At 36.1% G+C, this 26616-nt stretch overlaps 1 protein-coding gene across 13 annotated transcripts in view; it reads right to left on the bottom strand.

The window, feature by feature from the left end:
- Positions 1-885: 885 nt before the first annotated feature.
- The window catches only part of PRPF40A (pre-mRNA processing factor 40 homolog A), a 67809-nt gene continuing 42078 nt past the window's right edge, over positions 886-26616 (bottom strand). For 7 of the 13 annotated variants that reach the window (XM_031651257.1, XM_009182251.4, XM_031651254.1 and 4 more), the window contains 16 exons: positions 24090-24198; positions 23477-23541; positions 22965-23129; positions 21789-21897; positions 20751-20901; positions 19674-19807; positions 13656-13770; positions 13395-13486; positions 13175-13291; positions 12524-12661; positions 12092-12187; positions 8459-8545; positions 8262-8358; positions 8117-8178; positions 7059-7190; positions 886-5593 (listed from right to left, as the gene is read on the bottom strand). In XM_031651257.1, the coding sequence (XP_031507117.1) occupies positions 5501-5593; positions 7059-7190; positions 8117-8178; positions 8262-8358; positions 8459-8545; positions 12092-12187; positions 12524-12661; positions 13175-13291; positions 13395-13486; positions 13656-13770; positions 19674-19807; positions 20751-20901; positions 21789-21897; positions 22965-23129; positions 23477-23541; positions 24090-24198 (1762 nt within the window). In that variant the 3' untranslated portion in view covers positions 886-5500. Of the gene's footprint in view, positions 5594-7058; positions 7191-8116; positions 8179-8261; positions 8359-8458; positions 8546-12091; positions 12188-12523; positions 12662-13174; positions 13292-13394; positions 13499-13655; positions 13771-19673; positions 19808-20750; positions 20902-21788; positions 21898-22964; positions 23130-23476; positions 23542-24089; positions 24199-26616 lie in introns of all 13 variants that reach the window. The other 6 variants (XM_031651255.1, XM_009182250.4, XM_031651253.1 and 3 more) reach the window with 2 other exon arrangements.

The following is a 26616-nucleotide window of genomic DNA, read 5'->3' on the forward strand; positions in this document are numbered from 1 at the left end:
GAAAGTAACATTCATCTTTTAAAAGGTATTTACCAATGACTTTGAATTAAATACTCACGTTCCCCACTCCCTATCATGTAACACTAAAATTCACTGCAATGCCCAGTGACCATCCTGACTCAAATCTGCTCTCAATAGAATGGGGCTTGATATCCATCACTGACTCTGCTTTGGTTCAACATACTGGAATCATCTCTGTAGAATGAGGTGATCTTACATTGGAAAACAGATACACTTATACTAGCTCCATAATCCACATTTTGTTGTTTGTTAGACAAGGTCTGGCTCTATCACCCAGGATGGAATGCAGTGGTGCAATCCTGGCTCAGGGTAACCTCTGCCTCTCGGGCTCAAGCCATCCTCGCACTTCAGCCTCCCGAGTAGCTGGGACTATAGACACGCACAACCACACCTGGCTAATTTTTGTAGAAACAGGGTTTTGCCATGTTGCCCAGCCTGGTTTCAAACTTCTGAGCTCAAGTGATCTGCCTGCCTCGTCCTCCCCAAGTGTTGGGATTACAGGCACAAGCTGTTGCACCCAGCCACACATACCTATTTTAATGTTTGATAAAACTCCTCTTAGTCCTAATGTATTTCCTAATTTTTATCAGAAATGTCTCCAAAGATGAATTTATCAGATTTCGTCAAAAGGATGTTTTCCATTTCTTTTTAAACTAATAGCCCATCTATGCCCAAGAAACAAACATGTACGTGCAAGAAGTGATGGGTTTTTTTTTTTTTTAAGTCTTTTTATCAAGAAAAAGAGGAATTACACTGAGAAAATATAACGTGGGCCTCTAGCAACTCTCACAGCATAGAGCTTGCTGCCTGAGTGGTGCTTAAAGGAAAAAACTGACACAAATCCAATTTAGTAAAAGATGCCACTTTTTCTAATAAATTATATTTATTTACAAAAGGTCTAATTTTATATAACTATGAGGTTCTTTTACATCAGAATAATATATAAACAGAGGTGAAAATCTGGTAATTACAAACACAGAAAATAGAAACCTTGTTCCCTTATTACTCACCTTTCAGAACAAGTCCTTGGCTCAGTTGTAGAGGTGGGGAAGACCAACACCTACCGAAGTTTGCAGGCAGGAGCCCCCAAAAATATTTATAAATAACACATTTAGATACCCTAAGGAACAGTAGTGAAGAATAGCATCAAGGAATGGCTTAGTTTGAATCTGATCTAATTCGCCAGCCACTCAATGTTTTCATTGGCCATGACTAGGGGCAGGGAGGATTAGCCAGTATGAATGTCAACTTTACAAGTAGGGTAATTACCATCAAATTAACAATTACCAATCACTAGCACTGAGATGGCCTTGAACTAGATCCTACTGAGAATCACAGAACAGTTTTGATAGTCTTTATATGGCAAGTTTAAAAAGCAGAGAAGCTATTATACCTAAGTTTCTTAAAATGGAGGGTTAGGGAGAATGTGTGGGTAATTAGAGCAAAATCATCTCTCACTTTCCACCTCACCTGAAAGACAGCGCCAAAAAACTGAGCGCCTGACATGTCACCATATTTCAGCCCTATTCAAAAATAGCCCAAAATGATTATTTTCAACTTTAAATTGTATGTTCTCACAAGTTTTGGACATGTCTGAAGTAAAAGCTAAGGTACAGTCACAGGACCTTATTTTAGGTGCACTTCAATTATGACCGTGACTTTAGTGGTGGGTTAGTATGGTTTATTGCAATGATGCTTTTATAAGCCCTTTAATACAGATGATGGGTACCATGGATGCCAGATGAATACATATTTCAACTAGTATTTTACATTCATTCCCAAAGTGCCTATTATGTGCCAGGCACTGTCCTATTCCACAAGGATATATAACAGTAAGTGAACCAGACAAATCCCTGCCACCGAGGAACTTACATGACCACCAGTTAAGTCGAAACAATTGGAAGAGTAATGTAAGAATAAAGATGGTAAGAATCATCAGACTGGTATACGCCATTACCAAAAGCACAGAATGAGATTATAAGCCTGTTAGAACACAGTTCCATGAAAGTAAAGACATTATTTTGCTTTCATGTAAAATGAGTGTAACTTTATGTAGAGAATGTAGAATGGTTGAATTAAAATCTACCTAACACTGAGAGAAATATATACCCAAGGGAAAATAAAAAGTCTGATTTAAGATAGAAGGAATTAATATACTTTGCTTCATTTTGTTTAGAAACCGTTTTAAAAGCTGAAGTTTTTTAGTTTTATAATGTATATTTAAGTTACATAATATACTTAAATATCCCTTTTTTAAGCAAGCATTCATCACTCCTCCCTGGGTACTATTGTGATTACAAATAGTTTTCCCTTACATAGCATCTAAGCTTAAAAAAAAAAAAAAAATCCAATCTTCATATAAAGGGGTTACTCCCTTCTGGATGCAAAAATGAGTGGCTGCATAGCCAGGACTCAGCTGACTGTAAGACCAGAAGAAAACCGGGAACATTTAGACAAATGTTTTTTAAAGCATATAATCAAATTACATAATTGAATGAAAACTGAATTACACAGTTTGAAACTGAAAACTTTCCAGAAAAACGCACACAGATTTTTTTTTTAGGAGTTTTTACAGTTTCTTCATCCTACCATTAACTGATTCCCTTACTTTAGGACAATCCTTTTTCATATTATAGTTGTACGAAATGAGGCCCAGTTAAGCAAAAGTCAAAAGATGACAAAGCTGTGACAAATCATTATCAAATTTACTGGGAGGCATAAAATGCACTTTTAAAGTTGGAAAACATCAATAATTTATATGCTGAAGCTACTCTGGCTAATGATAATAAAATGCCAGCTACTATGTTGAAAAAAATGTGGTGGGACCACTGCTTTTATTTAAAAGCATTACATTGTTTTAATTCAGTTAGGAAGAGTGTATACTTCACACTTGATTAGCTAAATTATCTAAGTTTTCATACAAATTCAATTTTCCCACAAAGAAATATGAACTGGGAGAAAAAAATATTTAAATTCTGGATATTGAGTAAGTATGATATTAAATGTATACGTGAATTTGATCTAATACTTCATTAGTATTAATGACACTGAGGGAAGATAAACCCTCAACATTTTCCTAAGAATCTGAGGCTTTAATGAAAAGTATAAATTCCCCTTATCTGAAAATAAACACACTTTCCTGTTTTAACATATTTAACTCTAATAGAACCAATATTCCAAGACGTTTCAGTTTTTACCAAACTGAAGATTTAAAAACTTAACCTATTAGTTTAAAAATATTCACAGAGAACAAAATCTTATCACCTGTACCTTCAGACTGTCAAGTATCTTTCTGGCAACTAAATCCCATTTGATGGGATCCTGAAAGGGAGACAAAGGATCACAGTCACTTAAATTACATCTTTTATGGCAAGGATGTTGCATTTTGAATTGCAATTTGTTTACTACTATGGTTGTTTTTAAGTCAAATAATTTTCATGGGTGAACTACAGGGAAACTTTATATTGTGTTGTAGGGATTTGCGGTTATAGTAAGATTATCTCTGTAAGAAATACAGGAATCTATTTTGAGGACATGCTAAAACACATCAATAGCTTTTTATTTAAATAGAAAAATCAAAACTTTAAAGCTGTACTTTAGAAATCATTCATGGATGTAATTAAAACAATGTTTTTTACATATTCTAAAATTCTTTTGTGAAACATCACTAGTATATATTTGCCGATATCAAATGCATACTTTAAAGATTTGCCACTGACTTCCATGTCAAGTGATTGACATGATTAGCAGTATTAACTCACTACAATGGGACCTCTGAAAATTGAGTCTAGACAATTCCCTGTTGCCAAAGTTGTTATGTGTTTTGGCTCTAATATACAAATAGGAGATTAATCTCAAGCAAGCAATTTGATTACTTCACATTTTCTCCAAGATGAGTCTTCCTACAAAGCCTGGTCATATCTCTTAGCAGAAAAATGACTTGGGAGACAAAATGAGAAACAATCCCCTCGCCCACCCCTTCAGCCTTTAAAAAGTAGACATTATATTTAATTCAAACGGGGGCAAAATGGGAAAGACACATTCTGGTCAAGTCCACTTTCAAAACTCACTAGGATAGTTAAGAAAAAAAACTTTTTGTTCTTCTAAATCCCAACTTGAAATAGAATCTCTTCAAGTGTACACATTAAAAGAATAACACAGATAATACCAAAGAATAGGTGCTAAAATTTACTTATTTACTTAAAAAATCTCCTGCACTGAAGGAAAATAGTATAAATTACATTACCAACCTTCAGAAGTTAGCATGTAGAGTATTCTGTCTTCAAACCACTGCCTCTCTAAAATAGTCTGTAAAAAATTCATAGGTAAAAACAAATCTAGGGACCTCAAATGCACTGATTTATAATATTCTTAAATATTAAAAAAGGAAAGTAAACTAGCTGTGTGGGTAAGATGAAGCAAAATTTCAGGGATTTAGTACCTTTAAAATGATCATACAATTTCTTTAGAGCTGAGCAGTTTAAGTAGAAATAAATACTAGTACACACTAGAAGAGAAGGTTTAATAATTGATAAAAATGTACAAAAATATTCAAATCAGAAATGCTTTAGAATGTGTACCACGAAGTCAATACTTCTCAGTGAGTAGGGAAGGCAAAATACTTCCTCAATAGCGGGGAAAAAAAGCAAGAGAAAGACTGAATTTAGAAAAAAAAGACAACTGTTAAAGAAAATGTTTAAGTCAACTGTTTTTTTTTTTTTTTAGACAAGGATATTGCAACTATCACTTAAAGTCTGGTGGCACATTCTTTAGTAGGTCCTTAAGGCAATATATTTAAATTAATTTACAATTTGATGTTAAAGTTTTTTTTAAACATCACCTCAAAATAGATGCTCAAAATAATGCCCTCACAATAGCCTTTGTAAAATGTATTCAGATGTTTGATAAAAAATAATGGTGGCTTTATATTACAGTAGTGCTCATTAGCACCACTATAATTAAGGGTCTACCAAGTTTCCAGCAAAACCACCTATTTCTTAGGAGTTTCACCATAAAAGATCACATTGGCTGTAACCAGTTGGGTAGTGCACAAAAAAGCAGTTTTATCAGTTGCTGGTGCTTTTTTTGTACTACTATATTATCAAAAAATTTTTCATTATATCTTCAAAATCCAGCTTCTATAAAGTAAATCAAATCACCTCATGACTTAGATTTTAGAACAAAGTAGAGACATCTGCAGTTATCAGTAAATTGCCACCTTTAATCCATCCTACAGTGCCCTGTGAAAGGGTCACAGAAAGACAGTTATGACTGTATGAAAATATGATTCTTGATACAGAATCAAAAGTTATTTTCAATTTCCTTTGCTTTTATAAAGTCCACGATAACAATACTTAAATGCACTTTTTTTTTTCCTGTGATATAATTAAAACCCAGTGTTACTTCAGTTGAACTTAAAATAGAGTCCCTGGTCTGAATCAGACTTTAAATCATACTGTAAACATATATTTGGTATAATTTATTGATCATCATCCAGTTGCTCCAAAAGGGTTCTTCTGCGCTTTTCCAATTCCCCTTCACTCAGTTCACTGCCAGAAGTATCCCAATTACCCTGAAAAGACATTGATTACAATTATAGTTGACATCAGTACTCAGAGGTTTAAGGGCTGAGCCTGTGAAAAAAGAATCCAGTATCTATATAAATTCTCTTCCAAAGAAACACATTTCACAGAGTATAAAGACTGTGTGAATATGAAACAATATTTCCATTTAATGGAAGCCAGGTATTCATTTCCTAGATAATATATTCCTTGCTAATTTTTTTTTTTGGAGACCAAGTCTTGTTCTTGTTACTCAGGCTCATCTCAGCTCACTGCAACCTCTGCCTCACAGTTCAAGCAATTCTCCTGCCTCAGCCTCCCGAGTAGCTGGGATTACAAGCATCCGCCACCACGCCCAGCTAATTTTTGTATTTTTAGTAGAGACAGGGTTTCACCATGTTGGCCAGGCTGGTCTCAACTCCTGACCTCGTGATCTGCCCACCTCGGCCTCCCAAAGTGCTAGGATTACAGGCATGAGCCACCGCGCCCGGCCTATTCCTTGCTAATTTTGTAGCTTCCCCCTGGTTCCAGAAGTATTATCACAGAAACAGAAGTAGTATGCTTTAAGCAGATGAATTCCTGTGCCAAATACACAAGACTTATGAACAGGACAAGATTTAGGCTGAACAAACAAAAATAATACTGCACTATATGGGAGACACAACCTTTGAAAAGTGGATAGTTCACATATCGTCCTCTTTCACTCCAGGGATTTCATTTAACCCACCATAAGCTGCTAAAAAGTACAAAGGAAGCATTCACTCTTCATTTACGATGTGACTCAGACTCACCTGTTTCAGCTCTAAAAAAAACCCACCCTATACCAACGAATCAGAATATCCAGAGATCCCTAATAGGGTTTTATCTACATAGTTTATGCTCTCCAGTGATGATTCATAGGCATTTGCCCTTGCTAAACCCACAGTATTTGCATTATTAGGCTCTGTCATTCATATATACATATTTTTGAAAACGACTAATTATGTAATCTGTTATTGAAATAATTAACTTTGGCTTATATTCTCCTCTCCTATTTTTTTGCCCTTTCTCCAACCCAAATCAGTATTTCTAAAAGTTACTGAATTGCTACTTTTTGAAACAAAGGATTTAATGACAGTGACAACTGCGGACATCTGTAGAATCCCAGATTTAGTCTCTCACTTAAAAAAAAATTTGAGAATTAGGTAAAACATGTCCAGTGGCACTTCTTAGTGACCATATCCTTTCTTAGTGAGTTAAGGCTACAGTTATGAAATGCTGTATTTTTAAAATGTCAAATTTAGGAGAATCAAATCTAGGATCATTCATGACCAAAACCTATCACATTGTGTGAAATGTAGTTAACTGAATTTTCACTGTTTTCTTCAATTGTAGCACACTTGGAAAAGTCTATTCTTTCAACACCACCATGGTTTAACCAAAGAATCCATTTTTGCATTTTGAAAATACAGGTAGGAAACAATTCTAAATACTTACAGAATCCTTTCCAGTCTTTTTCTTAGGCGATTTGTGTTTTGATTCTGATCTTTGTCTAGTTCTGTCTTTTTCACTTTCCCGATCTTTTTCTTTTTTATCCTTCTCTCGCTCAGCATCGGATTCTGGAGAGTCCTGAATGAATAGAAAATAACAGGTTAGCATTTTGATGAAGATACCATTCTTATATAGGTAATTCTTATATAAGTAATACTTAAGAACATCTACGTATAACAGATTATGTGTTCTTAGAGCGAATGTGAATTGTTAACCTCAAGGATTAAGTAAAATTTACCCAAGATCCATGGGGGACAGCCTTCCCTTGGGAAGGATAATATTCTAACAGGATAAAATACCACTCATGAGACTTACTACCACATCAGATGTGTAATATCTATTATGTAAATACAGAGACATATTACATTTTTCACCAACTCAGTAAAATACTGGTTTATACATGTACCTAGGATACTGCTGTTAGCTTTAACACATAAGGCAGACAGCTGTATTAATAAAATTTTCTTGAAATTGCTGAGTAGGAATTATTTAAAATTTAACGTCAGTGCTTAAATGAATGGCTCTTCATTAGATATACACAAATTCAAATAAAAAAAAATGTAACTCAACAGGTTTGTGGTGATACCCACGCCTTCACATTTTGAAAAAGCTCCTTAGGTGGATCCTAATGTACACCTAAGATTAAGACCTACAAGCGTAGAGGAGTGGTTGTTTTAACATTTAAACTTGTGGTTCTCAACAACAGCTTCAGTCTACATAAACACACAAATATACATACATACACAGAGACACATGCACGCACAAGAGTCTCTTTTCTAGAAGATTAATTTTAAAGACCGGGATGGGGATCCTAACACTGGTGTGTGTATTTTTTCAAAGCTCACCAAATGATTTTAATGGAAGATCAAGGTTAAGAGCAACAACAATGTGCCCACCTGAACTGTCCTGGGCTGCAGAGAATTAGATAGAAAAAGGTGGTATGATCTCTGAGGAAGTTAAGGGCAAACGCCTAGGTGAAATGTAAAAATTAGAAGCTTGCTTACAGATTTATGTCTCCTCTTCTTACTTTTCTTCTTATGCTTTTTTGACTTTTTGTAACTTCTCTCTGAGCAGCATAAAAGGAAAACAAGTGTCAGAATTTGAGTATATCAGTATAAATGATTTAATCAAATAAACAGAAATGCTCACCAGACTCTGCACTAGAAGAATGTTCTGAAGCAGAACGAGACTCTGATCGTTGTCTTTTTTTCTTTGAATGGCTATCATCATCATCTGAATCTGACCCCTAAAAAACACAAATAATTTCATTCATAATAATGCTAACATTTTAATACACTCATGGTGCCATAACTTTAATACACTCTTGGTACAATAAATTCCTTTACCGATCGAGAGCGGGAACGTTTCCTATGATGTTTTTTAGATTTCTTAGAATGTTTCTTGTTCTTTGAATGATGATGCTGACATTCATGCTACGGGGACAAAAAAAAATTTCAAGAATTTACACTTACTGTAGACAGACTTTAAAGATTTTTAAAGAATCTTTAAAAAGCCACGGAAGTAAGTTCTTAGAGTAAAACTCCACAATATATAGAAATGTAATTCCTTGAAACTGCAAAGAATTGTCACTTAAATTTTTTTTCTGTTCTTTCTTGCCCATCCTATACCCACTCATTTAGACATCTAAACAAAACAATGTTAAAAACCATTAGTAGAAAAAGTAGGTTTCTTTTGTTTTTGTTTTGAGACAAAGTCTCGCTCTATCACCCAGGCTGGAGTGCAGTGGTGCGATTTTGGCTCAATGCAACCTCTGCTTCCCAGGTTCAAGCAATTCTCCTGCCTCAGCCTCCCAAGTAGCTGGGACTACAGGCGCGCACCACCACGCCTGGCTAATTTTTCTATTTTTGGTAGAGACAGGGTTTCACCATGTTGGCAGGGCTGGTCTCGAACTCCTGACCTCAGGTGATCCATGTGCCTCGGCCTCTCAAAGTGCTGGGCTGGGATTACAGCAATGAGCCACTGCACCCAGCTGAAAAAGTTATTTATTTATTTATTTATTTTTAAGACAAGAGTCTCACTCTGTCGCCCAGGGTGGAGTGCAGTGGCACGCTCTCGGCTCACTGCAAGCTCTGCCTCCCGGATTCATGCCATTCTCCTGCCTCAGCCTCCCAAGTAGCTGGGACTACAGGTGCCTGCCACCATGCCCGGCTACTTTTTTGTATTTTTAGTAGAGACGGGGTTTCACCGTGTTAGCCAGGATGGTCTCGATCTCCTGACCTCGTGATCCGCCTGCCTCAGCCTCCCAAAATGCTGGGATTACAGGCGTGAGCCACCGCGCCTGGCCTGAAAAAGTAGTTTTTTTTAGAAGAATGAGAATGGTGTGGTTTAGAAGAAAAGTGTAATATGCAGTCTGCTTTTAATGACAGTGAAATACAATGACATTCAGGCATGGTTTTTGTGATCAATTTGGCTTTGATCAGCAACTTAGGCCAAGCACTAAGATAAAAAACAACCTGAGAGCCATCCTTGAACTGAGATATATAAAGTTGATGTCAGAATAAATCCAAAATCTACTACCCCTTTTTCATTTCCCCCAAGGAGCCATTTCCTTCCTCCTCAAACAAGACATCCTTAGACATCCATATGTTGTCTTTGTGGATTTCTACTCATTAAAACAATTATTAGGTTAGCAGTGATGGGGGGTGCTACAGTACAAGCTCCTTGCCCCTAAACATTTCCATGGCTTTGAGAATAAATTCTACCTCAGTTACAGATGTGGAAATGGAAAATCTGGATCTCAGAATGGACTATTCTCCTTTTGATCTCACTGAATGCTAACCTACCTTTAATACCTCAAGCCTCAGATTATTAAGGCCCCAAAATCTGAATGTGTTCAGCCCTTCCCTATGGTACCATTTTTACTCCATTTACCACCTAACTACTTTATCCCCAGTACAAATCACAAAAGAATCTGGAGATTCTTGAACTGGGGGAAAATAGGTAAGACACTATCTAGAGCAAAGCTTCTCAAAATTAATGCTTGGGAATCTGGTTAAAATGCAGAGTCAGATGCAGGATTTCTGCCCCATGGGGCCTAAGGTTCTGCATTCCTAAGAAGCTTCTAGGTAATGTAGATGCTTCTGGTCTGCACTACATTTGGCACAGAAAAGATCTAGAGGCCCAGCATGGTTGCTCATGCCTATAATCACAGCACTTAAGGAGGTCAAGGCAGGAGACTTGCTTGAGGCCAGCCTGCCCAACATAGCAAGATCCCATCTTTATAAAAACAGAAACCAAAAAAACCCCACAAAAAGCCAAGCGTGATGGCACGTGACTGCAGTTCCAGCTACTCAGGAGGATCATTTGAACCCAACAGTTCAAGGTTGCAGTGAGCCATAACTGCACTGCTGCACTCTGGCCTAGAAGTGGATGACAGAGAGAGACTCTGCTTTAAAAAAAAAAAAAAAAAAAGAAGGCCGGGCGCGGTGGCTCAAGCCTGTAATCCCAGCACTTTGGGAGGCCGAGACGGGCGGATCACGAGGTCAGGAGATCGAGACCATCCTGGCTAACACAGTGAAACCCCGTCTCTACTAAAAAAAATACAAAAAACTAGCTGGGCGAGGTGGTGGGCGCCTGTAGTCCCAGCTACTCAGGAGGCTGAGGCAGGAGAATGGCGTGAACCCGGGAGGCGGAGCTTGCAGTGAGCTGAGATTCGGCTACTGCACTCCAGCCTGGGCGACAGAGCGAGACTCCGTCTCAAAAAAAAAAAAAAGAATAAAAAAAAGAATTAAAAAAAAGGCCAACAGGACCACATCTAGAGGCAGCTGTGAAACAATATAGGGCCTATGTGAATACATGTTACACAAAAACGGTGGTTAACATTATATTAATCAAGAACAATAAATCAAGAAATAGGAAATCAAGGAATAGGAAACAGTCAATTTAGTGTCCTGCTATGCCCATTTACAATGCAACACTATAATATTAAACACATACTAGTTTTTAGCTTATGAAGTATTAGTTACTCTAAAACTGACAGCATGGCATACTTGTTAAAAGCACTGACCAAGGTCAACATGCCTGGCTTCCAACCCTGTAACTCACTTTACTTCTCTTTGCCTCTGTTTGTTCACCTATTAACTTCATAGGCTTATTGAAAGGATTAAGTTCCTAAATACAATATACATAAAGCAATCAGAACACTGGCCGACTACTATTCAATAATTATTGGTCAATTCAGCATACTTACAAGGGCCTAACTGAAACTGTCATCAAAATACTCTTAACTTTTTTTTTTTGAGAAGAAGTCCCACTCTGTTGCCCAGGCTGGAGTACAGTGGCATGATCTTGGCTCACTACAACCTCCACCTCCTGGGTTCAAGCAATTCTCTTGCCTCAGCCTCCTGAGTGGCTGGGCGCCATCACTCCCTGCTAATTTCTTTGTATTTTTAGTAGAGACAGGGTTTTGCCATGTTGCCCAGCTGGTCTCAAACTCCTGACCTCTGGTGATCAGCATGCACCTCAGCCTCCCAAAGCGCTGGGATTACACGCGTGAGCCACCGTGCCCAGTGAACCTTACCTATTAAAGTGACCTGAGATGTTAATGTTTCATTGCTTATTTCAACAAAATCTTACCATTTATTCCAGAAACTCTCTGGGTTTTCTACACAGCTAATGTGGTATAATATCTCAAATGTGCCTAAAAGCTGTTTTCTATCTGCTTTACAAGAAAAATTTTTCAGTTTTAAGTTTACTAGTCAATCCATGTGGCTGCCAAACTGCTCAATTTCTAAAACTTTCTAAAAATACAAAACAGTTTTCACATACAAATCTTTATATTCCTATGGAAACTTATAATTTCTCTCACTTAAAAGCAGTTTTTATAGGAAAAATACCATTCTCTGTCCCAGGTAAGTACACTTGTATGAAAGCAGTGAACATTAAATACTTTCATCATTCTAAGTTCTTCAATTTGTTTACATTTTTATATATTTTATGTATGAGAATTCTAAAATTACCTCAAGCACATGCATAAAATCTTTAAATATTCGTTTTCTTTCAGATTCTAGAGTTATGTCCTCAAATGCTGGCTCTTTTACAAATCTCTCACGGATCTGAAAAATTCAGATATAAAATAAATATATGAATACCAAGAAAGTACACCAATACATCTAAAATAAATCATAACAGCAAGTAAAAACTGTGATGAACCAGTCCCTTTAAAGTCCATTATTTCCTCCCTTCAAAAGTCCAAACCATTCTTTACAAATATTCCTAAAGACAGACTCACAGCTGATTTAATGCTTTTATTATATTCTAAATATATTTAATATATTCTACAAATAAATTTAGCTTTTGTGGCTATAAAATGAAAAATAAAAATATTTTAAATTTCTTTCTCAACTGTAAAGAAAATAATTCCATTAGAAAAAATTAACAAGTATACATACATCTTCCCAGACAGCATCCAATTCTATCGGGGGAGCAGCTTGTTTTAACATACTCTTAAATGCAGACTCTTTTCGTTTCATCTTCCGAGCCTCTTCTTTTTCTCTTTCGCGTTCACGGGCTTCTGCCTTTTCTAGTAACTATTAGAAAATCATACTTAATCAGTTATAATAGTATCATAACTATTAGCTGAAATAATTTATTGTTAATTTAGGAATCACACATTGTTTAAAATAAGCTTGTCCAACCTGTGGCCCATGGGCTACATGTGGCCCAGGACAGCTTTGAATGTGGCCCAGCACAAATTTGTAAACTTTCTTAAAACATTATAAGGTTTTTGCAAATGTTTTGTCTTTTGTTTTTAGCTCATCAGCTGTTGTTAGTGTCGGTGTATTTCATGTGTGGCCCAAGGCCTGGTTTATAACGGCCATATTATGTATAATAATAACAGTTAATTTGAGCAAAGGAAGTTTACTGTCAATCCATCATCTAAATAAAATTTTTTCTTTTACCTTACCTGAAAGACTGGCTACTACTCTGTAAAATTCTATTCATATTCCGTTTCCAATGCGCTGCAACTTAGCTGCTTTTATCTGAATAAATTAAAAACTATACTATTAAATTAGTTATTTACAAGAGAAAAAATAACTTACACTATTGAAAGCCAATTTGATATTTCCAGCGTCTAATGTAGTTGATCTTTTAGTTGAACTGATTATCGCCACAAAATCTTCAAAAGTGGTATTTACTTCAACTACAAACCCTTTATCCTAAAAAAAAAGAAATCTTAGTATCAATAATGCATAAATCAAAGGAATACAGTACTTTTAAGATATACTATAGGTTAAAAGGTAAGAATAAATAGTTATTTACCTTTAGAATGTCTTTTATTATCTTCTTCTCATCATGATAACGTGCTTTAAGATCCTCAACATAAAACTTGAAAAGATCAAGTGCAGTTGATCCTAATGAAAAAACTAAAGAAGTCAAAAGCTAGCTCTAACCAAAGAGCTGCAATTACTTTTTTGTTTAAAAAACAAAAATAAAGCACCCTTCCCCCAACATAATCACCTTTGCATTTGGCCCATTCCAACTACTACCATAACGGTAAATTAGGAAAGAAAATAATCTTACCAGGCTGACCAAGCATATTAGTGAATCTAATATCAGAACTAATAGTTGGATACAATTCCATCCAAGATGACATAGAATGTAGTTGTCCATGTTCATGTAATTCATCTAAAAATATCTAGGGAGAAAAATTATATTTGAAAAGTCATCTAAGTACATGAGAAATAAGAGTCTAACATGAAAACACACAAAAACTTTGACATAGTTAAAACTCTTCTACCAATGTTATCCCAAACCTGTTTGGGTATAAAGACTATTTCCTATTTGGGCAAAGTAACAACTGCCTTTAGGCAGAAAAATATTTTGTCCTTTAGAGAAAATAACTTTTACAACACCGCATTATCCTCCTAAGGTTCTATTTCCTACCCTTTCAGATAGAACCTAATTTTTAGCTTTAAAAAAAGGTAGAACTTAACTTACAATATTGGGTATCCACCTCAAATGGTGAGGCTAAAGAATGTATACGCATGTTTCCTTAAACGTATACTCTGTCTTTAAAAATAGTGCCTAATGTGTTCTAGGTATTTTTATTTATTTTTTTAAAAACAAGGGGCCTGAAGAGGAGGATGTATAATTTTCCCAAAGTAGTTTGGAGACCTAGGATTCAAACCCATATCTAGTTTCAATTTCCACACTTCCTGCTTCCAACCCAATCCTTAGGGAGTTTAATCCTGTACATCAGCGGATCCCAACCCCCGGCCACAGAACCAGAACCGAGCCACACAGCAGGGAGTGAGTGGTGGAACAAGCATTACCACCCGAGCTCCGCCTCCTGTCAGATCAGTGGGGGCATCAGATTCTCATAGGACTGCGAACCATATTGTGAGCTGAGCATGCCAGCAATCTACGTTGTGTGGTCCCCATGATAATCTAATGCCTGATGATACCAACCCCCCACCCCACCCCAAAAGGAAAAACTGTCTTCCACTGCTATACACAAATGTGACTAAAAGAAACTGTAACCCTATATTCTGTTGCCACGATTCCTATACCTGCACTGTTCAATAAGGTAGCCACTGACCTAACATAGCTTCTGGGTACATGAAATGTAGCTAGTCTGAGTTGTGATGTGCTGTTAAGTATAAAACATACAATCTTGAAGATTTAGTACCACAAATGTGGGCGGCAAGCCACCCGGGTGCCGAGGCAAGAGACTGAGGGCACGAGCTGTTCCAGTATAATAAAATATATAAAATGAGAATAGTTATATTAGATATAGATCAAAGATATGATTATATATGAATATCATTATTCATTAGTTTGTAGCAATTACTCTTTATTTCAATATAATAATAATCCTCGCTCTACAATCATAACCTAGGAAAAACCAGGCCATACACAGTGATAGGAGCTGAGGTGACACAGTGAGAAGTGACCAGAAGACAAGAGTGCGAACCTTCTGTTATGCCCAGGCAGGGCCACCAGAGGGCTCCTTGGTCTAGTGGTAACGCCAGCGTCTGCGAAGACGCCCGTTGCCAAGTGGACCGTGGTCTAGCGGTAGCGTCAGTGTCAAGGAAAAACACCTGCTACTTAGCAGACTGGGAAAGGGAGTCTCTCTTTCCCCGGGGGAGTTTAGAGAAGACTCTACTCCTCTACCTCTCGTGGAGGGCCTGACATCAGTCAGGTCCACCCGCAGTTATCCGGAGGCCTAACCGTCTCCCTGTGATGCTGTGCTTCAGTGGTCACACTCCTAGTCCACCTGCATGTTCCATCCTGTACACCCAGCTCTGCCTTCTTGATAGCAGTAGCAAATTAGTGAAAGTACTAAAAGTCTCTGATATGCAGAAATAATGGTGTAAGCTGTCTCTCCTTTCTTTCTCTTTGCCTCGGCTGCCAGGCAGGGAAGGGCCCCCTGTCCAGTGGACACGTGACCCACGTGACCTTACCTATCATTGGAGATGGATCACACTCCTTACTCTGCCCCTTTGTCTTGTATCCAATAAATATCAGTGCAGCCTGGCATTTGGGGCCACTACCGGTCTCCGTGTCTTGGTGGTAGTGGTCCCCTGGGCCCAGCTGCCTTTTATCTCTTTGTTTTGTGTCTTTATTTCTACAATCTCTTGTCTCCACACATGGGGAGAAAAACCCACCGACCCTGTGAGGCTGGACCCTACACACAAATATTAGCAATTTTAAAAAATACTGATTATGTGTTAAAATAATATTTGGTTATACTGGGTTAAATTACTAAAATAAATAATAAATTAAAATCGCATTTGTGGCATTCACATTTTTATTGGATAGAGCTGTCCTAAAGCAACATCAGGCACTTACAACTCCACTCATTCCTCTTCAGATGAGACTATAATATGTCCATATTCCCTTGCAACTCTGAAATTCTTTTGTCAAACCCTGCCTGTATCTACCCTTTTGTCAACTACCCTTACCCTTCAACATAAATGGAATTTTGTCTTAACCACCCTTGTTGGGCTCACCAGCTTCCTCACTTGCTCCCTCTTTTGAGTCTCTAAAATAGTTTGGAAACCATCTTCAGTGATGCTCTAGTATCTTAGAACTTACCTCACTCTATCATACCTGTTTTGCTAGTGTTTCTTACACTTCCAGACTGGTGAGCTCTGTCTGATAAAGTCAAAGAACTGTGACACTGAAATTATTTCTATAGTGGATCCCTAACCTGAAAGAATCACCTGAGGACTATTTTTTTAAAGCAATATTAATATTCAGATATTTAGAATATTCAATGACCGATGTGAATTCAGGTTTGAAAACCACTCTGAAAAAACTGTATGGTTCTTATTCTCTATTTACTTGCCCCATTTTAGGGGTGAAAAAGCCTTGTCTTTTACATTATGGAAAGCAAGTTGCTTCAAAGATGGCTGGGCTTGATGTTTCTTCTTCCCTTGGCACTAACGACATCTTGGATGACGTAATACTTTTTTTTCTTTCTTTCTCTTGGTTGAGGGCGGGGTATGTTTGACTCCTGTACACATTGCAGGATGTTTAGCAGCATCTCTTGCCTCTACACACTAGATGCCAGTAGCATGTTCCCCACAAATAGTGACAATCACAAAAGCTTTCCTGGTTGAGCACCACTGTCTAAGATCCTAATCGGTATTAATTTTTCTCCATCTTCATCCTTCTTTTTGTTCCTTTATAAACTGCTCTCAGTGTAACTGTATTCACATATATGCTTGAATTTCAAACCTTACGAGATTTTGTTTAATAAGAGTCACCCTTATTTTTCAATTCTTCCTTCATTCTTTCCCTCTTAACTGGTTTTCTCTTATCCAAGAAAAGGCTTTCTCTTAACCCCAAGCTTATTTCAATTTCACCTTACTGAATATCTGAAAGGTATAACTATACCTCTAGTTACCTTTCGACTATTTGGCAGACCTTTAACTTTCCCTACCATGCCAATGGTCACTAAACACCTTAAATGCCACTCTTAACAGTATTCTTTCAGTCCTCATTCCATAAAAATTTCTTAACATGTTACTTTAGATGGATTCCTTTACCTCAGGGGTTTCTCAAAGACTTATTTGAAGGACTGTTTAAAAAAATCAGATTGTTAGGTCCCATTTCCAGAATCTGATTCTTTAAGTCTGACGTGGGGTTTCAGAATATGTATTTTCATAATTTCCCAGGTTTTAGAATATACATTTTCATAATTTCCCAGGTGATACTGATTCTGTGCATCTGGGGATCATGCTTTATCTTAAAACTCCAAACTCTTGGCTTCTGAGACACTATACATTCCTCTGGTTCTCCTTGAAAGCCTCAGATCAATCCTTTCCAGACGACATTGACTTCAAATACCAGTTTTAAGACATAAGAAAAACAAAGTCATAGTTTCCTCGTCATAGACGTGATGAATTTTCTGATTAGCAAATGAACACTAAATAAAAATAGTCATCATCATAACCATAAGTACTGAGATGCTCTCCATTAATTATATTTTATTGTCTAATGCCAATCTTCTCTTTTAATTCATTTCACTAAAGTCTTAAATAAATCTTTTGAAGTAGCAGAACAGGAAAATTACCAGGCTGAATATCTGAAAGAATATTAATACAACATACTTAACACCAATTTTATTAGTAGTAATCAGAAACTATGCCAGACACATAGCAATCTGATTCAAAGCCACATTTAGGCTTATTTGCGGAACCGTGCAGAATTTACATCAAAATTTCGCCTCATAGTCTCCACCTTCAGTATTGTTTATATTATAGTCTCATATTTTCTATGACCCAGATTTCCATCTTATTTTCACTGTATTATTATTTTTTCACATATGTCTCCTTATTTTAAACCACCGCAAAACCTTCACCAGAGACGTTAAAGCTTAGGTTGTGGAAGAGGGTATAATAGCCCTCCTAAATATCTGTCCTCCCCTTCTTCCTGGGCACATGGCTGCTTAGCTAAAAGCTAAGTTTTCTAGCCTCCTTTGTGTAGCTAGTTGCGGCCATGTGACTAAATTCTCAGCAACTGAACCCAAATGAAGGAGGTGAGCAGAACTTCTAAATCATTAGCTTTAAAAAAGAACTGTTCTTTCGACTTTTTCCAAGTTAAAATGTGAAATGGGGGCAGCATACCCCTAACTCTGCAGAGAAGGTTAACACGCTAGAGCACTGCTTCTCAAAGTATGGTCCAACAGTATCGATACCACCTGGAAATTTAGAAATGTAAACTTTCAGACTCCAACCCAGACTTACTAATTCAAATTCTTCAGGTAAGGCCAAACAATTTGTGTTTTTAACCGTTGTAGAATATGATAGCCTAGGAAGTCACTAAGATAAAGGAACCCATCAAGAGTAGTAAATGTTAAGTTTTCATTGAGTAAGGACCGAAATCATTCTACTGGCTGTGGCGTTTAAGATGGTTAGTAACCTTTGGCATAGTGGAATTTTTTTTTTTTTTTTTTTGAGACAGGATCTCGCTCTTTCACACAGTCTAGAGTGCAATGGCGCCATCACAGCTCACTGCAGTCTTGACCTCCTGGGCTCAGGTTCTCCCATCTCAGCCTCCTGAGTAGCTGGGGCTACAGGCGTGCACCACCACACCCAGCTAATTATTATTATTATTTTTTGTAGTTTTAGTAGGGAGCGGGTTTCATCATGTTGCCCAGGCTGGTCTTGAACTTCTGGACTCAAGCAATTGCCAGCCTCAGCCTCCCAAAGTGCTGGGATTATGGGCATGAGCCACTGTGCCCAGCCAGAAGAAATTTTTAAAAAGTCCTCTACGTCATTCTGATACACACTGAATTTTGAGAACCTCTGCCTTAGGGGATGGCAATATGCCCTGCCCTAGACCAAAAAGACTGTTATTTCAAAAAAAACCTTAAAATTTAAGCCATTGTAACCTAGCATTCACCCTAATACAATGGTTAATGGAAGAGACCCTGTAATCAAAACTGCATGGATTCAAATTCTGGCTTCACTATTCAGCAACTGTTGAACTTGGGCAAGTCACTTCACCTCTTCATTTCCTTAGTTATATAAACTTATGTAACAAAAACAGTAAGTACCCTTATAAGATAAGACTGTCATAAAAATTGAGATTGTAAACATAAATTGTATTGACAGTAAGCAAAGAACATTAGCTATTACAATTATTATTGAAATGGGTGAGATATGAAATGCAAAAAATTCATTGCTCCATGATATTTTCTATCACTGAAAATAAAAATGACACTTGAAGATGAAAATAAACTACTAGCTGAAAAACATGCAATCCCAGGTCCTTTTTTTAGTGTTTAAGAAATTATGGCCCATCCCCAAACTATACCCTAGCAGTCCCTTTGTCCTCTAGAAACTAAGTATCATCTACTACTGACTCACCACACATATCTTGTTTCCAGTCATCTCTCCTGTTGTTTTCCCCAACCGAAACCTCATTTATCAATGTTCATCTGTAGAACTTAAAGAGTTAAATGTGTATGAGTCCTCACAAAGCCTAAGTCTATGATCTGGGAACAGTTGTCTCAAAATTCTTTATATTACTGTTCAAGTTCTGTAAGTATAATATAAAACTAAGTTAGAAAAGAGCTTTTTCTTTTACCTGGAAAGATTCCCTATTTTTTCGCTGTCGTCTCCTTTCTCTTAGCAAACTCTTCTGTTTTTCTTCTTCTTCCTCCTTTTCTAAAGCCCGAATGTGTTCTTCAAAGCAAATTAATGCATCTTCTTTGTCCATATCTAAAGTATTTGCCAGTTAAAATTTAAAGTGTCAAATGTCAACAAGTAGTTTATTTGCATTAGATCCCCCAAAATTTCAAAATCACCTGTCAAAAATACTTTTAGCTAGGCTAGGGTGAGGTGGCTCATGCCTGTAATCTCAACACTTTGGAAGGCTGAGGTGGGAGGATTGCTTGAGCCCAGGAGTTCAAGACTAGCCTGGGCAACACAGCAAGACCCCGTCTCTAAACAAACAAACAAACTTGTATTTAAACTCAATATGATTTGTAATCATCTGCATAGGAAAGTTTTAAGGAAAATTCACAAAGAACTCAATAAAAGGCACTCTGAAACATGTCATAGGATAAAACAAAGGACGTGCATATGGCAAAACTAATGAAAATAAAAGTGTTATGATAAAATCTGTTTGCAATATCATAATTATTCCAGGAGCTTAGTATAGAACTGTGCACCCTATAAAAAAAAAATCTACTGAAGCATGACTTTTAGAGGGGTAGCTGAGAAAGCTATAATTTAAAAAGCAATTGGTTAACTCAGAAAGAATACTTAGGGAAGCCTAATGTAAGACAATTCTAATACATTTTCTTCTTTTTACAAATCTGTAATGTTATTACCTCAAGAAAACATGAGTAAAATGCGGTAATTCATTTAGTTCTTACCAAGTTACATACAAATGGCTAAGCATGATTTCAAATTTGACCTATAATTTAAATATTTCAAGGATTACCTGATAAAGCTACTTTAAATTTGAAAACACATTTTGTCATGAATCACAAACTCAATCAGAAAGAAATATCCTATTTGGAAATAAATAAAACACTTTTTCAGAAATGAACCAACAACCGCATAAAATTCAGTTAGTTATCTCATATAAAAAGTGAAAATAATTCTTCGCTGCTGGAGGACACTACTTAAAACTATTTCTCTTAGCCATTATTCTTACTTTGTAACTCCTCATCTTCTGCAAAAGTTGGATTATCCATCAGATACTGCTGGGCTTCAGACCAAGTGGTAGAGTATGTTACATTAGCCATGTTGTCAAGTATGTTTTTTAAGGCTTCCCAATTTCTCTTTCGCAATTGCTTTGCTTGTTCCTATAGCAGAAGTATTAATATATATGTTTCAAAGTTCCAAGAAATTAAGATACTTAAATTGCAATTAGTGAAGGCTTTATATTCTAATGGATGACCAAATTTCAAAGGTTAAATCAAATTTCAAGTAAATTTCATTTACTTTAAATGGCCACACTGCTGACTCTGCTTGCTCTTGCCTAAGCACTTGGCTTTGGTACTTAGCTTCACATTTTCCACCTCCTTCTAAAAGCCAGAATCTGGAAACCATGTTTTCAGCTCTTCCCCCATACATTCCCCACTACATAAACCTTTCTACCACTAAGCATTACAGACAAAAACTAAGGTTACCATGGACAAGTCACATTGCAGGTAAATGCTAAAGTCTTCAATGACCTTCAGCTATGTTTAAATTTGATAATACTTGCATCTATGTGTTCCTTGAAAACTAGAAAGCATAAAATATAATAGGGCACAATGAAAAAGAGACAGGAGTGAAATAGGTATTTTAAAATGTTGTAAGTTTTGTAGAAACAACTGCACACTGCTGTCATTCCTGTACCAATCATATGTTTGTTATAAGCAAAAAAACCCAGCATTTTTAAACCTAATGAGCAAAAAAGGTACCTTCTTTTTCAAAGTGAGTGTTTAAGATAGCCAATTAATGACAATACAAATAGCTGAATTACCCACTGAGTCTACATCAGTACTTAATACGCTACATGAATGATAAAGAAGCTTATTATAGAAGTTATACATTCCATCTTTAAATGTTACTTCCAATAAATAAATCTGCTATACCACATAAACTAGATAAACTAAGCCACAAAAATGTACACATTTTAAAACCAATCTTCCTGAGAATGAGGAAACATCTTGTGTTATCTATAAATACCAGTAACTAAGAATACCTTTTCTTTTTTTGAAAGAAAGAACAAAACATCTTCGTAGATTTCAAGACGATCACGTTCTGATATTGCATTCCAAACTTCCATCTCTCCAAACATTTGCTCTGCTTTTCTATGTTAAAAAATTATATTATACAATAAAAATTAATCTTAACCAATTTTTAAACTAAATTTAAAACTACAAAATGAATACTTTCTATTCGAAGTTCATAAAAATATTAAAGGCAAACTCCTGGATAATTATGAAAAAAAAATAGCACATGCCTCCCTCTCTCGTTAGAGATAGAGGGGATAATTCACATTAGGCACTGCTTATAGTCTAGACTACCTCTATATCTAGTGGCAGCCACACAAGACTACCAAACTGCTGACAGAACTAAATTACAGACTTCTCTGGAATACTGAGGAAAACAAAGAAGTACATACAGAAAATAGGCTTAATAACATATCAAAAAACTTTTAACATTAAATTATCCACAATTTTACATAAGCAATCTAAAATGAAGAATGCTATATAAAACAATTATCCAAAATGCTATGCCTACGTAATGAAAACTGCCTCTTTTTACTCCACAAAGATCAATAATGTCAATGTTTTTAAGTAAAAGGCAATCAAATTTGATTTTTCTTTTCTGTTTTTTTTTTGTTTGTTTTTTGAGACAGGGTCTCGCTGTCACCCTGGAGTGCAGTGGTGCAATTATGGCTCACTGTAGCCTTGACATTCCCAGGCTCAAGTGATTTTTCCACCTCAGCCTCCCAAGGAGCTGGGACTACAGGCACGTGCCACCATGCTTGGCTAATTTTTGTATTTTTCTTTTTTTCCCCTATAAACAAGGTTTTACCATGTTGCCAAGGCTGGTCTTGAACTCCTGGGCTCAAGCCATCTGCTTGCCTTGGCCTCACAAATAGTAGGGATTATAGGTGTGAGCCACCACGTCTAGCCTCCAACTTGATTATTGAATTCAATCTTTCTCCCCTTCTTCCAGTCTCTAAAAAACGTAGTAAGTCTACAAGTTAAATTCTACATTTAACTACAGATTTGGTACCTCATGAAGCTTCCACATTCATAATTATCTAGTTTTATTTAATGAGCTCTGGATCAGCTACTGCACATGGCAAAAAAGTACGACACAAACAACAATGTAGTAAATATAGGCCATGCAACATTCAACATCTTACTTGTATCTGGTTGTAGAAGTCATTTTCTCATGATTTTCAAGAAAACGCTGAAAGGATTCCTTAGCCTCTTTGTACTTTGATCTTGCTTCTTCTTTTTCTTCTTTTTCTGTCTGGACTTTATAGGCATTAAAGGCTTGCTTTTTTTCACTTAACTTTGCCAAAGCACTAATATAAAAATACCATATAAGAGTAGACACAGGCAAAAGAATCAAATATTAGTGATTTGAAAAAAATAAAATTGTTTACATATATAAATTTTAAAAATTTCAAAAATTTATTAAAGACAAGAAATGATTGGAGAAAGTAATTTCTACTTTTAAAATAATTATTATTTTATATGTAGTAGGGTAAATTGTTTGACTGACTTTTTGATTATTAGACATAAAACAACTCTATACTTGGTATCCTAAACAGATGTCAACAGAGTTAAATGTTTTCTCTTTCTATACAACTTTAAATGTGTTAGGCTTGCTATGCTCAAACTGAAAAGTAAAAAAAAGTTGAAGTATTACCTGTATCGTGGATCATTAATAATCATTTTCATGGCTTGCTCCCATGAAGCATTTGATGGTACCCGCTGAAAATCATTTAAATGAAAAATTAAAATTTCACACAAGAAGAGTTTAAGTCACATAACAGGAACCAAGTATAATACTCACTGCAAATATCAAGCATTTCCATTTGCAGGAGTTTGAACAAGTTTTAAAAAATAGTTTTTTATTGAAGGCAAATCTGTGTAATACACCTATGAACTAAAATGAAAACTTTAACTGAAATTTAAATAGAGCATAAATGCTTTTTTCTTAGACTACTGATAAAAGATAATTATTATGAATTTTAAAACCCCTTACATTAAATATTGGGTAGAAATGTGCTTGTGTAATACCTTGTACACAATAGTTTTTGTGTTGAAAGTCAGTTTCACAAGTGTTCTTCAAAAAAAAAAAAAAACAAGACACATTTAGTTGCTTTTCAGTCCAACAGTTCATGAGACTGGTATTATCAATACCATCAAAGTTTAAAGAGTAACGTCATTTATTGGGTAAATATTATGCATCACATAAAAATCTGTAATATATACTTGATGTCAAAAAGTTAAACAATAAAAATCTGCAATATTAATACCTTTTCTTTCAATAATTCTTTAAAAGCTTGCTTTGCCTCCTCCTTTGTATTCCAAGTGTATGTTTTCTTTGCTGGTTGGCTCTCCTCCTCTTCCTTTTTGGGAGTAAAACTATAGAGAAATTCAAATGTGGTATTTATGAATTAAATAAATTTTTGTTTCATTTAGAAAAATAATGCCTAAACTGTTTAAATGTTTGATGTTGAATTAAAATTTGACATTTAGGATAAAAGCTATATGAACTCTAAAAAAAACACTTATCTGAAGACAAAGAAATAAAGATAATAGTTTCCTAAAACTTCAGTTATTAAATCAGTTTTTAAGACCCTGGACAAATGACAAAATAAACGTTTAACTGACTTAAGACACTAGCTCCTCTGGCCCACAGGTTAATAGTTTTAAATGGCTTATTAAACTCATTCACTGGTTCCACATCAGTGCTGCAATAACTCTAAGGATTTGGGCAAGGGTGAAGATTAATAAGATGTAAGGATCAATCTAAATCAGGATTGACAAACTACAACCCATTAGTCAAATTCAGCCTATTAATTTTTGTAATTCTAGTTTTACTTGAAAATGCCCATGTTCATTTGTTTACAGATTGTTTATCGCTGACTGTGCTACCACAGCTGAATTGAGTCACTATATAAAGACTATATGACACAAATAACCCAAAAATATTTCCAATCTGATATTTCATGAAAAAGTGTGCTGAATACTGATGTCAAACAAAAATTACTACTACCCAGAATTACTAACTTGTTTAATAATTGGGGGTCTTCCTGACAAGAAAAAATTGTATAAGCCTTACATTTCTTTCTACATAATAAGGGAATGTATGGGGTGGGGGTCGGGGGATGAAAAAAAAATACTTTAAGTAGAATGCTGACGCAAAGAGACACTGTAGTAGATACTGACAAAAAATGATCTCTATTATAGTAATTAAAATCAAAAGCATATTATAATGACTCAGGCACTATATCAAGGAAATGTCGGAATGAAAAAAAGCAGGAAACAACTATTTAATGTTAAACTTATGGAAAACATTATTGATGAAACGTTTCAGTACGACAAGATGCAAAATAAAATTATTCCAAAAAGCCTAAGTATCTACAGATAGGGGAGCACTTCCATTCATGCACAAATGATAGTAACCCATCACTAGACATGATGGGTACACATTTCTATCAATGTGGAAGATGTCTCTGATATATTAGATATATATTCATGTATCTTAAATGTAGAGAAAATGTTAATTTCATTTTCATGCCTTCAAATACGCCATACGGATTTCTTTTAAAACGTTTTAAGCATCAGAAAAGGTTATCAATCTATTTTGACTTTGGGAAACTAACATACGAACAACAAAAGAACACTTAAAATAAGGGATGGATGGAAGAAGGCAACATGCTTAAATATTAAGATGGATAATCATGTTTGGATGATGAGCTTACGGTTAACTATTTTTTTTAAAAAAAAACATGAGGGCACCCTTAAAGTCAAGAAATTTAGCTTGATCTCACTTTCTAAAGCTCTATAAAGCACAGCCATATAAACTGTACTAGACTACAGGTTATGCAAGTACACACAAACTGTGAACTCTTGACAGATACAGCTTTGTTTTATTAAAAAGTTGTATTACTTTAGTCTAAGAGTGAAATGAGAGTTTTCTTATATCTGGTGTTATCTTTTAAATGTTTCTCTACTTGATTTTCACTTAGAAAAATAATCACAATATTATTTTAACTTGTATTTCTTTATTATTATGGCTGAATGGCTTTTCATATACTTCCTAGACAACTTTCTTTCTCTGTAAATTGCCTTTTTTCCTTGGCCAGGTAGAAAAATCCCAGCATTTTGGGAGGCTGAGGCAGGCCAATGAGCTAGGCATGGTGCATGTGCCTGCAGTCCCAGCTACTCAGGAGGAGACTGAGGTGGCAGAATCGCTTGAGCCTAGGAGGTCGAGGATACAGTGAGCCCTGATCACGCCACTGCATTCCAGCCTGGATGACAGAGGGAGACCCTGTGTCAAAAAAAAAAAAAAAAAAGGGTGGCCTTGCTCTCTCACCCAGGCTGGAGTGCGGCGGTATAATCATAGCTCACTGCAGCCTTGCACTCCTAGGCTCAGTGACTCTCCTGCCTCAGCCTCCCCAGTAGTTGAGGTTAAAAGTGCTGGCTGATTTTTAAATTTTTTGTAGAGACAGGGTCTTGCTATGTTGCCCAAGTTGACATTAAACTCTTGGCCTCAAATGATCCTCCTGCCTGGTCCTCCCAAAGTGCTGGGATTACAGGTGTGAGCCACCATGCCTAGCCATAAACTGCTTTTTTCCCCCCCATAATTCCTTTTTCTACAAAGCTGTATTTTTAAAACTGATTTATAGGAGGCTGAAACCCAAAACACCAATAACCAAAGAAGAAACAGTACACCTATCTTAACTGAAAATATTGAGTCTGTTAATCATGAATTTTTGCACTGCTCTCATGTAAAATATTGCATCAAGATATGATGTATCTTGCTTACTAAGGTTT

The sequence above is a fragment of the Papio anubis genome, chromosome 10 (assembly GCF_008728515.1).
Source record: "Papio anubis isolate 15944 chromosome 10, Panubis1.0, whole genome shotgun sequence".
NCBI classification, from domain to species: domain Eukaryota; kingdom Metazoa; phylum Chordata; class Mammalia; order Primates; family Cercopithecidae; genus Papio; species Papio anubis.